The sequence below is a fragment of the Hyla sarda genome, unplaced genomic scaffold (assembly GCF_029499605.1).
Source record: "Hyla sarda isolate aHylSar1 unplaced genomic scaffold, aHylSar1.hap1 scaffold_3113, whole genome shotgun sequence".
NCBI classification, from domain to species: domain Eukaryota; kingdom Metazoa; phylum Chordata; class Amphibia; order Anura; family Hylidae; genus Hyla; species Hyla sarda.
The window spans coordinates 4,555-17,391 of NW_026609840.1; the positions used below are offsets into that span (position 1 = coordinate 4,555).

At 55.3% G+C, this 12,837-nt stretch overlaps 1 protein-coding gene across 1 annotated transcript; it reads right to left on the reverse strand.

Annotated features, from left to right (window-relative positions):
• Positions 1-915: 915 nt before the first annotated feature.
• On the reverse strand, positions 916-4,489 carry LOC130328647 (basic leucine zipper transcriptional factor ATF-like). Its single transcript, XM_056553480.1, has 3 exons — positions 4,182-4,489; positions 3,443-3,547; positions 916-1,101 (listed from the first exon to the last, which is right to left on the reverse strand). The coding sequence occupies exons 1-3, from the start codon at positions 4,482-4,484 to the stop codon at positions 928-930; spliced, it is 582 nt and encodes a 193-aa protein (XP_056409455.1). The 5' UTR covers positions 4,485-4,489; the 3' UTR covers positions 916-927.
• Positions 4,490-12,837: the final 8,348 nt, after the last annotated feature.

Below are 12,837 nucleotides of genomic sequence, written 5' to 3' on the forward strand. Positions count from 1 at the left end.
CGCCACAGACTACACAGCGCCCGCCCCTCCAGCAGAATAGTGAGTACATATCCAAACCACCTCCACAGACTACACAGCGCCCGCCCCTCCAGCAGAATAGTGAGTACATATCCAAACCACCGCCACAGACTGTACACAGCGCCCGCCCCTCCAGCAGAATAGTGAGTACATATCCAAACCACCTCCACAGACTACACAGCGCCTGCCCCTCCAGCAGAATAGTGAGTACATATCCAAACCACCGCCACATACTACACAGCGCCCGCCCCTCCAGCAGAATAGTGAGTACATATCCAAACCACCGCCACAGACTACACAGCGCCCGCTCCTCCAGCAGAATAGTGAGTACATATCCAAACCACCGCCACAGACTACACAGCGCCCGCTCCTCCAGCAGAATAGTGAGTACATATCCAAACCACCTCCACAGACTGTACACAGCGCCCGCTCCTCCAGCAGAATAGTGAGTACAGCTCTGGGGTATAATACAGGATATAACTCAGGATCAGTACAGGATAAGTAATGTAATGTATGTACACAGTGACCTCACCAGCAGAATAGTGAGTACAGCTCTGGGGTATAACACAGGATATAACTCAGGATCAGTACAGGATAAGTAATGTTATGTATGTACACAGTGACCCCACCAGGAGAATAGTGAGTACAGCTCTGGAGTACAGGTATGATGTGTGACAGCTGATGGAGTAGACTTTGGTTTATATAATGTAGGACACTGCAGTGTATCCCACCAGATGTATCTCAGCTCAGTATATTGTTTGGATACACTGCCGGAATGAAACATCTAAACCTTTTCCATTGGGTCAGTAAGTATAATCCCCAGTTGGCGTCTCTGGATGTGATGGGCGGAAGAGCTGACACTCTGAACAGACGGTGCGGACTCACAGACGGTGCGGATATGCTCTTTATTTACTCGGTGTTGTGCGGGGAGGGCAGTGATGGGAACTCTGGATGTTTGGGGGGCCCCAGGGGACACACAGTCTGGTGACCACTCAGGACACACGTCAGATACTTCAGCTCCTCACGTAGACAGCGAATCTCCCTGCGCAGCGCCGCATTCAGCCGCTCCAGGTCCTCACTCTCCTGTGAAGAGACAGATCACATGCTGGGCCACAAGTTCAGACTACTACTCCCATCATCCATACTTTACACTCACTGCCGCCCTGCTCTCTCCTCGTCTATACATTACACTGCAGCCCTGCTCTCTCCTCGTCTATACATTACACTGCCGCCCTGCTCTCTCCTCGTCTCTACATGACGCTGCCGCCCTGCTCTCTCCTCGTCTATACATTACGCTGCAGCCCTGCTCTCCCCTCGTCTATACATTACGCTGCAGCCCTGCTCTCTCCTCGTCTATACATTACGCTGCAGCCCTGCTCTCTCCTCGTCTATACATTACGCTGCAGCCCTGCTCTCCCCTCGTCTATACATTACGCTGCAGCCCTGCTCTCTCCTCGTCTATACATTACGCTGCAGCCCTGCTCTCTCCTCGTCTATACATTACGCTGCAGCCCTGCTCTCTCCTCGTCTATACATTACGCTGCCGCCCTGCTCTCTCCTCGTCTATACATTACGCTGCCGCCCTGCTCTCTCCTCGTCTATACATTACGCTGCCGCCCTGCTCTCTCCTCGTCTATACATTACGCTGCAGCCCTGCTCTCTCCTCGTCTATACATTACGCTGCCGCCCTGCTCTCTCCTCGTCTCTACATGACGCTGCCGCCCTGCTCTCTCCTCGTCTCTACATGACGCTGCCGCCCTGCTCTCTCCTCGTCTCTACATGACCCTGCCGCCCTGCTCTCTCCTCGTCTCTACATGACGCTGCCGCCCTGCTCTCTCCTCGTCTCTACATGACGCTGCCGCCCTGCTCTCTCCTCGTCTCTACATGACGCTGCCGCCCTGCTCTCTCCTCGTCTCTACATGACGCTGCCGCCCTGCTCTCTCCTCGTCTCTACATGACGCTGCCGCCCTGCTCTCTCCTCGTCTCTACATGACGCTGCCGCCCTGCTCTCTCCTCGTCTCTACATGACGCTGCCGCCCTGCTCTCTCCTCGTCTCTACATGACGCTGCCGCCCTGCTCTCTCCTCGTCTCTACATGACGCTGCCGCCCTGCTCTCTCCTCGTCTCTACATGACGCTGCCGCCCTGCTCTCTCCTCGTCTCTACATGACGCTGCCGCCCTGCTCTCTCCTCGTCTCTACATGACGCTGCCGCCCTGCTCTCTCCTCGTCTCTACATGACGCTGCCGCCCTGCTCTCTCCTCGTCTCTACATGACGCTGCCGCCCTGCTCTCTCCTCGTCTCTACATGACGCTGCCGCCCTGCTCTCTCCTCGTCTCTACATGACGCTGCCGCCCTGCTCTCTCCTCGTCTCTACATGACGCTGCCGCCCTGCTCTCTCCTCGTCTCTACATGACGCTGCCGCCCTGCTCTCTCCTCGTCTCTACATGACGCTGCCGCCCTGCTCTCTCCTCGTCTCTACATGACGCTGCCGCCCTGCTCTCTCCTCGTCTCTACATGACGCTGCCGCCCTGCTCTCTCCTCGTCTCTACATGACGCTGCCGCCCTGCTCTCTCCTCGTCTCTACATGACGCTGCCGCCCTGCTCTCTCCTCGTCTCTACATGACGCTGCCGCCCTGCTCTCTCCTCGTCTCTACATGACGCTGCCGCCCTGCTCTCTCCTCGTCTCTACATGACGCTGCCGCCCTGCTCTCTCCTCGTCTCTACATGACGCTGCCGCCCTGCTCTCTCCTCGTCTCTACATGACGCTGCCGCCCTGCTCTCTCCTCGTCTCTACATGACGCTGCCGCCCTGCTCTCTCCTCGTCTCTACATGACGCTGCCGCCCTGCTCTCTCCTCGTCTCTACATGACGCTGCCGCCCTGCTCTCTCCTCGTCTCTACATGACGCTGCCGCCCTGCTCTCTCCTCGTCTCTACATGACGCTGCCGCCCTGCTCTCTCCTCGTCTCTACATGACGCTGCCGCCCTGCTCTCTCCTCGTCTCTACATGACGCTGCCGCCCTGCTCTCTCCTCGTCTCTACATGACGCTGCCGCCCTGCTCTCTCCTCGTCTCTACATGACGCTGCCGCCCTGCTCTCTCCTCGTCTCTACATGACGCTGCCGCCCTGCTCTCTCCTCGTCTCTACATGACGCTGCCGCCCTGCTCTCTCCTCGTCTCTACATGACGCTGCCGCCCTGCTCTCTCCTCGTCTCTACATGACGCTGCCGCCCTGCTCTCTCCTCGTCTCTACATGACGCTGCCGCCCTGCTCTCTCCTCGTCTCTACATGACGCTGCCGCCCTGCTCTCTCCTCGTCTCTACATGACGCTGCCGCCCTGCTCTCTCCTCGTCTCTACATGACGCTGCCGCCCTGCTCTCTCCTCGTCTCTACATGACGCTGCCGCCCTGCTCTCTCCTTACACTCACCACATGTAAGGTATCCGCCTTCTGTGTTTGACGCTGGCGACTTTTTTGTGCTGCGATGCGATTCTTCTCCCGTCTCTGAACTTTCTTCATATCATCAGAAGAATCCTAGAAAGCCAAGATATGACGTCACAGGCGGGCAAAGAGACTTCACAGTAGAGACGGCACAGGGGGGCGGAGAGACGGGCGGAGCAATGGCACGGGGGGGGCGGAGAGACGAGGGCAGAGCGATGGCACAGGGGAGCGGAGAGATGGCACAGGAGAGACGTCACGGGGGAGGAGAGATGGCCCAGGGGAGCGGAGAGATGGCACAGGAGAGATGTCACGGGGGAGGAGAGATGGCACAGGAGAGAGACGTCACAGGGGCGGAGAGACGGCGCGGGGGCGGAGAGATGGGGCGGAGAGACGGCGCGGGGGCGGAGAGATGGCACAGGAGAGACGTCGCGGGGGAGGAGAGATGGCACAGGAGAGACGTCACGGGGGAGGAGAGATGGCACAGGAGAGACGTCACCGGGAGGAGAGATGGCACAGGGGAGACGTCCCGGGGGAGGAGAGATGGCACAGGGGAGACGTCCCGGGGGAGGGGAGACGTCCCGGGGGAGGGGAGACGGCCCGGGGGAGGGGAGACGGCCCGGGGGGAGGAGACACGGCCCGGGGGGAGAGAGGGCCCGGGGGGAGGAGAGAGGGCCCGGGGGGAGGAGAGAGGGCCCGGGGGGAGGAGAGAGGGCACAGATGGTGATACCTGCATGCTGCTGGAGGGGGAGCTGTCGTAGCCGAGCTCATTGCTGTCAGAGTCTGGCTGCATGTCTGTCTCTCTGATGTTCATGGCAGTCTCTCTCTCTCTCTCGGCAGTCCCCTCCCCCTCTGCTGTCACCTTCCTTGTGTGGTTTTGGTATCTGGGGACCTGAGCAGCGAATGACATAAAGGAAACATCTCGAAAGATTAGAAGATGAAATACAGGGTGAAAATCACCCAGGAAAACCCCAGAGCTGGGGCAGGAAGAGGAAGAGACATCTGCAAAACCACAGGAGACAGAGCGCAACATGTCCAGAGAAGGCAGGAGAGAGAGAGCGCAACATGTCCAGAGAAGGCAGGAGAGAGAGAGAGCAACGTGTCCAGAGAAGGCAGGAGAGAGAGAGCAACATGTCCAGAGAAGGCAGGAGAGAGAGAGCGCAACGTGTCCAGAGAAGGCAGGAGAGAGAGCGCAACGTGTCCAGAGAAGGCAGGAGAGAGAGCGCAACGTGTCCAGAGAAGGCAGGAGAGAGAGCGCAACGTGTCCAGAGAAGGCAGGAGAGAGAGCGCAACGTGTCCAGAGAAGGCAGGAGAGAGAGCGCAACGTGTCCAGAGAAGGCAGGAGAGAGAGCGCAACGTGTCCAGAGAAGGCAGGAGAGAGAGCGCAACGTGTCCAGAGAAGGCAGGAGAGAGAGCGCAACGTGTCCAGAGAAGGCAGGCGAGAGAGCGCAACGTGTCCAGAGAAGGCAGGAGAGCGCAACATGTCCAGAGAAGGCAGGAGAGAGTGCAACGTGTTCAGAGAAGGCAGGAGAGAGAGCTCGCAACGTGTCCAGAGAAGGCACGAGAGAGCGCAACGTGTCCAGAGAAGGCACAGGAGAGCGCAACATGTCCAGAGAAGGCAGGAGAGAGTGCAACGTGTTCAGAGAAGGCAGGAGAGAGAGAGAGAGCATGTCCAGAGAAGGCAGGAGAGAGCTCGCAACGTGTCCAGAGAAGGCAGGAGAGAGCTCGCGTGTCCAGAGAAGGCAGAAGAGAGAGCGCAACGTGTCCAGAGAAGGCAGGAGAGAGAGCGCAACGTGTCCAGAGAAGGCAGGAGAGAGAGAGAAAAATGTGTCCAGGGAAGGCAGGAGAGAGAGAGCGCAACTTGTCCAGAGAAGGCAGGAGAGAGAGAGCGCAACGTGTCCAGAGAAGGCAGGAGAGAGAGCTCAACGTGTCCAGAGAAGGCAGGAGAGAGAGAGCGCAACGTGTCCAGAGAAGGCAGGAGAGAGAGAGCGCAACGTGTCCAGAGAAGGCAGGAGAGAGAGAGCGCAACGTGTCCAGAGAAGGCAGGAGAGAGAGAGCAACATGTCCAGAGAAGGCAGGAGAGAGAGAGCGCAACATGTCCAGAGAAGGCAGGAGAAAGAGAGCGCAACATGTCCAGAGAAGGCAGGAGAGAGAGAGCAACATGTCCAGAGAAGGCAGGAGAGAGAGCGCAACGTGTCCAGAGAAGGCAGGAGAGAGAGCGCAACGTGTCCAGAGAAGGCAGGAGAGAGAGAGCAACATGTCCAGAGAAGGCAGGAGAGAGCGCAACATGTCCAGAGAAGGCAGGAGAGAGCGCAACATGTCCAGAGAAGGCAGGAGAGAGCGCAACATGTCCAGAGAAGGCAGGAGAGAGAGAGCGCAACATGTCCAGAGAAGGCAGGAGAGAGAGAGCAACGTGTCCAGAGAAGGCAGGAGAGAGAGAGCAACGTGTCCAGAGAAGGCAGGAGAGAGAGAGCGCAACGTGTCCAGAGAAGGCAGGAGAGAGAGAGCAACGTGTCCAGAGAAGGCAGGAGAGAGAGAGCAACGTGTCCAGAGAAGGCAGGAGAGAGAGAGCAACGTGTCCAGAGAAGGCAGGAGAGAGAGAGCGCAACGTGTCCAGAGAAGGCAGGAGAGAGAGAGCGCAACGTGTCCAGAGAAGGCAGGAGAGAGAGAGCGCAACGTGTCCAGAGAAGGCAGGAGAGAGAGCGCAACGTGTCCAGAGAAGGCAGGAGAGAGAGCAACGTGTCCAGAGAAGGCAGGAGAGAGAGAGCAACGTGTCCAGAGAAGGCAGGAGAGAGAGAGCAACATGTCCAGAGAAGGCAGGAGAGAGCGCAACATGTCCAGAGAAGGCAGGAGAGAGCGCAACATGTCCAGAGAAGGCAGGAGAGAGAGAGCGCAACGTGTCCAGAGAAGGCAGGAGAGAGAGAGCAACGTGTCCAGAGAAGGCAGGAGAGAGAGAGCAACGTGTCCAGAGAAGGCAGGAGAGAGAGAGCGCAACGTGTCCAGAGAAGGCAGGAGAGAGAGAGCGCAACGTGTCCAGAGAAGGCAGGAGAGAGAGAGCGCAACGTGTCCAGAGAAGGCAGGAGAGAGCGCAACGTGTCCAGAGAAGGCAGGAGAGAGAGAGCAACATGTCCAGAGAAGGCAGGAGAGAGCGCAACGTGTCCAGAGAAGGCAGGAGAGAGAGCAACATGTCCAGAGAAGGCAGGAGAGAGAGAGCAACATGTCCAGAGAAGGCAGGAGAGAGAGAGCGCAACGTGTCCAGAGAAGGCAGGAGAGAGAGAGCAACGTGTCCAGAGAAGGCAGGAGAGAGAGAGCAACATGTCCAGAGAAGGCAGGAGAGAGAGAGAGCGCAACGTGTCCAGAGAAGGCAGGAGAGAGAGAGAGCGCAACGTGTCCAGAGAAGGCAGGAGAGAGAGAGCAACATGTCCAGAGAAGGCAGGAGAGAGAGAGCAACATGTCCAGAGAAGGCAGGAGAGAGAGAGCGCAACGTGTCCAGAGAAGGCAGGAGAGAGAGAGCAACGTGTCCAGAGAAGGCAGGAGAGAGAGCAACATGTCCAGAGAAGGCAGGAGAGAGAGAGAGCGCAACGTGTCCAGAGAAGGCAGGAGAGAGAGAGCAACATGTCCAGAGAAGGCAGGAGAGAGAGAGCAACATGTCCAGAGAAGGCAGGAGAGAGAGAGCGCAACGTGTCCAGAGAAGGCAGGAGAGAGAGAGAGCAACATGTCCAGAGAAGGCAGGAGAGAGAGAGCAACATGTCCAGAGAAGGCAGGAGAGAGAGAGAGCAACGTGTCCAGAGAAGGCAGGAGAGAGAGAGCGCAACGTGTCCAGAGAAGGCAGGAGAGAGAGAGCAACGTGTCCAGAGAAGGCAGGAGAGAGAGAGCAACATGTCCAGAGAAGGCAGGAGAGAGAGAGCGCAACGTGTCCAGAGAAGGCAGGAGAGAGAGAGCAACATGTCCAGAGAAGGCAGGAGAGAGAGAGCGCAACATGTCCAGAGAAGGCAGGAGAGAGAGAGAGCAACGTGTCCAGAGAAGGCAGGAGAGAGAGAGCAACGTGTCCAGAGAAGGCAGGAGAGAGAGAGCGCAACGTGTCCAGAGAAGGCAGGAGAGAGAGAGCAACGTGTCCAGAGAAGGCAGGAGAGAGAGCAACGTGTCCAGAGAAGGCAGGAGAGAGAGAGCGCAACGTGTCCAGAGAAGGCAGGAGAGAGAGAGCAACATGTCCAGAGAAGGCAGGAGAGAGAGAGCAACATGTCCAGAGAAGGCAGGAGAGAGAGAGCAACATGTCCAGAGAAGGCAGGAGAGAGAGAGCAACGTGTCCAGAGAAGGCAGGAGAGAGAGCGCAACGTGTCCAGAGAAGGCAGGAGAGAGAGAGAGCAACATGTCCAGAGAAGGCAGGAGAGAGAGAGCAACATGTCCAGAGAAGGCAGGAGAGAGAGAGAGCAACATGTCCAGAGAAGGCAGGAGAGAGAGAGAGCAACATGTCCAGAGAAGGCAGGAGAGAGAGAGAGCAACATGTCCAGAGAAGGCAGGAGAGAGAGAGAGCAACATGTCCAGAGAAGGCAGGAGAGAGAGAGAGCAACGTGTCCAGAGAAGGCAGGAGAGAGAGAGCGCAACGTGTCCAGAGAAGGCAGGAGAGAGAGAGCGCAACGTGTCCAGAGAAGGCAGGAGAGAGAGAGCAACGTGTCCAGAGAAGGCAGGAGAGAGAGCAACATGTCCAGAGAAGGCAGGAGAGAGAGAGCGCAACGTGTCCAGAGAAGGCAGGAGAGAGAGAGCAACATGTCCAGAGAAGGCAGGAGAGAGAGAGCAACATGTCCAGAGAAGGCAGGAGAGAGAGAGAGCAACATGTCCAGAGAAGGCAGGAGAGAGAGAGCAACATGTCCAGAGAAGGCAGGAGAGAGAGAGCAACATGTCCAGAGAAGGCAGGAGAGAGAGAGAGCAACATGTCCAGAGAAGGCAGGAGAGAGAGAGAGCAACATGTCCAGAGAAGGCAGGAGAGAGAGAGCAACGTGTCCAGAGAAGGCAGGAGAGAGAGAGAGCAACATGTCCAGAGAAGGCAGGAGAGAGAGAGAGCAACGTGTCCAGAGAAGGCAGGAGAGAGAGCAACATGTCCAGAGAAGGCAGGAGAGAGAGAGAGCGCAACGTGTCCAGAGAAGGCAGGAGAGAGAGAGCAACATGTCCAGAGAAGGCAGGAGAGAGAGAGCAACATGTCCAGAGAAGGCAGGAGAGAGAGAGCGCAACGTGTCCAGAGAAGGCAGGAGAGAGAGAGCAACATGTCCAGAGAAGGCAGGAGAGAGAGAGCAACATGTCCAGAGAAGGCAGGAGAGAGAGAGAGCAACGTGTCCAGAGAAGGCAGGAGAGAGAGAGCAACGTGTCCAGAGAAGGCAGGAGAGAGAGAGCAACATGTCCAGAGAAGGCAGGAGAGAGAGAGCGCAACGTGTCCAGAGAAGGCAGGAGAGAGAGAGCAACATGTCCAGAGAAGGCAGGAGAGAGAGAGCAACGTGTCCAGAGAAGGCAGGAGAGAGAGAGCAACGTGTCCAGAGAAGGCAGGAGAGAGAGAGCAACGTGTCCAGAGAAGGCAGGAGAGAGAGAGCAACATGTCCAGAGAAGGCAGGAGAGAGAGAGCGCAACGTGTCCAGAGAAGGCAGGAGAGAGAGAGCAACATGTCCAGAGAAGGCAGGAGAGAGAGAGCGCAACATGTCCAGAGAAGGCAGGAGAGAGAGAGAGCAACGTGTCCAGAGAAGGCAGGAGAGAGAGAGCAACGTGTCCAGAGAAGGCAGGAGAGAGAGAGCGCAACGTGTCCAGAGAAGGCAGGAGAGAGAGAGCAACGTGTCCAGAGAAGGCAGGAGAGAGAGCAACATGTCCAGAGAAGGCAGGAGAGAGAGAGCGCAACGTGTCCAGAGAAGGCAGGAGAGAGAGAGCAACATGTCCAGAGAAGGCAGGAGAGAGAGAGCAACATGTCCAGAGAAGGCAGGAGAGAGAGAGCAACATGTCCAGAGAAGGCAGGAGAGAGAGAGCAACGTGTCCAGAGAAGGCAGGAGAGAGAGAGCGCAACGTGTCCAGAGAAGGCAGGAGAGAGAGAGAGCAACATGTCCAGAGAAGGCAGGAGAGAGAGAGCAACATGTCCAGAGAAGGCAGAAGAGAGAGAGCAACATGTCCAGAGAAGGCAGGAGAGAGAGAGCAACATGTCCAGAGAAGGCAGGAGAGAGAGAGCAACGTGTCCAGAGAAGGCAGGAGAGAAAGAGCAACATGTCCAGAGAAGGCAGGAGAGAGAGAGCAACATGTCCAGAGAAGGCAGGAGAGAGAGAGCAACATGTCCAGAGAAGGCAGGAGAGAGAGAGAGCAACATGTCCAGAGAAGGCAGGAGAGAGAGAGAGCAACATGTCCAGAGAAGGCAGGAGAGAGAGAGAGCAACATGTCCAGAGAAGGCAGGAGAGAGAGAGCAACGTGTCCAGAGAAGGCAGGAGAGAGAGAGCGCAACGTGTCCAGAGAAGGCAGGAGAGAGAGAGCAACGTGTCCAGAGAAGGCAGGAGAGAGAGCAACATGTCCAGAGAAGGCAGGAGAGAGAGAGCGCAACGTGTCCAGAGAAGGCAGGAGAGAGAGAGCAACATGTCCAGAGAAGGCAGGAGAGAGAGAGCAACATGTCCAGAGAAGGCAGGAGAGAGAGAGCAACATGTCCAGAGAAGGCAGGAGAGAGAGAGCGCAACATGTCCAGAGAAGGCAGGAGAGAGAGAGAGCAACATGTCCAGAGAAGGCAGGAGAGAGAGAGCAACATGTCCAGAGAAGGCAGGAGAGAGAGAGCAACGTGTCCAGAGAAGGCAGGAGAGAGAGAGCAACATGTCCAGAGAAGGCAGGAGAGAGAGAGCAACATGTCCAGAGAAGGCAGGAGAGAGAGAGAGCAACATGTCCAGAGAAGGCAGGAGAGAGAGAGCAACATGTCCAGAGAAGGCAGGAGAGAGAGAGAGCAACGTGTCCAGAGAAGGCAGGAGAGAGAGAGAGCAACATGTCCAGAGAAGGCAGGAGAGAGAGAGCAACATGTCCAGAGAAGGCAGGAGAGAGAGAGAGCAACGTGTCCAGAGAAGGCAGGAGAGAGCGCAACGTGTCCAGAGAAGGCAGGACACCGTTTACATTATACAAGTTGTGAATTTCTGTTATCTTCCATATCATTGGCCTCCCTGTTATGTTTCAGCTCCCAATTTTCTATGGCTCTTTGGGATCTGAACACAGCGCCCCCATCTGTCCTTTCTGATGATGTGTGGACAGTGATGTGGATCGGTGCCTATGATAACTTCAGACTGAAAAAAATAAAGAGCAGGAGCGGACACCCCTATTCACACAGTGACCGGTTTATAACATCACAGGCGCCTTCATAGACTCCACCGGGGGGCGCTGTGTCAATCCTGTTCCCCACGTACCTCCGATGTGTAAGGTCTTGTGTCCGATATTAATCTCACAAGTATCGTGTTTCCTTTTATCGGCACGATCCCAGGGCTCGCAGTGAAAAACTATTTATTTGATAAAATCCACAATAGACATGAGACGCGTTGCGGAGTCGCCTCCTTCCTTAGAGATTCGGACGCGCTGCGGAGTCGCCTCCTTCTTCAGGGACTGGGACGTGATGCGGAGTCGCCTCCTTCCTCAGTGATTGGGACGCGTTGCGGAGTCGCCGCCTTCCTCAGGGATTGGGACGTGATGCGGAATCGCCTCCTTCTTCAGGGATTGGGACGCGTTGCGGAGTCGCCTCCTTCCTCAGGGATTGGGACATGATGCGGAATCACCTCCTTCTTCAGGGATTGGGACGCGTTGTGGAGTCGCCTCCTTCCTCAGGGATTGGGACGCGTTGCGGTGTCGCCTCCTTCCTCAGTGATTGGGACGTGTTGCGGAGTCGCCGCCTTCCTCAGGGATTGAGACGCGTTTCGGAGTCGCCGCCGCCTTCTTCAGGGATTGGGACGCGTTGCAGAGTCGCCTCCTTCCTCAGGGATTGGGACGCGTTGTGGAGTCGCCTCCTTCCTCAGGGATTGGAACGCATTGCGGAGTCGCCTCCTTCCTCAGGGATTGGGACGCGTTGCGGAGTCACCTCCTTCAGGGATTGGGACGCATTGCGGAGTCGCTTCCTTCCTCAGGGATTGAGACGCGTTGCGGAGTCGCCTCCTTCCTCAGGGATTGGAACGCATTGCGGAGTCGCCTCCTTCCTCAGGGATTGGGACGCGTTGCGGAGTCACCTCCTTCAGGGATTGGGACGCATTGCGGAGTCGCTTCCTTCCTCAGGGATTGAGACGCGTTGCGGAGTCGCCTCCTTCCTCAGGGATTGAGACGCGTTGCGGAGTCGCCTCCTTCCTCAGGGATTGGGACGCGTTGCGGAGTCACCTCTTTCTTCAGGGATTGGGACGCATTGCGGAGTCACCTCCTTCTTCAGGGATTGGGACGCGTTGCGGAGTCGCCTCCTTCCTCAGGGATTGGGACGCGTTGCGGAGTCGCCGCCTTCCTCAGGGATTCTGTCAGATTTATAAATATAAACTCTCTCCTGCAGAACATAGAAAATCTCTTTAAACTATTATCAATCTGTTCTATTGGGAAAACGGATGAAAGATCTGGGTCTGCGTTGCGGACTATTGAGAAGTGTCGGGACGCGCGATGTTTTGTCTAATATTGAACCGATGTCATGTGATTCTCTTAAAGGTTGTGCGGTTCTACCTACATATTGAATGGCGCACGGGCCTTCGAAAACATAAATAACGTAGTCTGAACGGCACCTTAAAGCCGCTTTGTTCTCTATTTCCTCTCCAGTAGATTTACTTAGAACGGATTTTACCCCATGTTTAATAATATCGCACGTCCCGCATTTTTTATGTCCACACTTATTGATACCGTTTTCCAAACTTTTTTTTTTAATCACATTTATTATAATTTTTATTTTTGCTTAGACACTGATAGGATGGAGAGATTTTTTTTTGTCCTCCTATAAATACATTTAGGTTTATTATTCACTTCACCTAATGTTTCTTTTAGAAATGGATCGCTCTCTAAATATTCCAATGTTTGGCAATCATTTTTTCTACCTGTTGAGCATTTTTTTGAATAACGGGAAACAAAAGCTGTTCCATAGTTCTTCTCTTTTTTTTTCCAAACTTTTGGTTTTCTATTTGTTCGCTCTATTTCATTTGCTTTTCTTCTTGCTCCCTTTTATAAAATGTATTATTAAATTTATTTAATACTTCCTTCCCAAATTATCAAGAGATCATCTATGTAACGTTTACATTTTTTGATACATTACATAAAAATATTCCCATTAATAGAAACATTTTCAAAAGTCCCCATATATAAATTAGCGAAAACTGGTGCGCATTTCGCTCCCATCGCGGTACCATTATGCTGTATAAAAAATTCATAATTAAAAA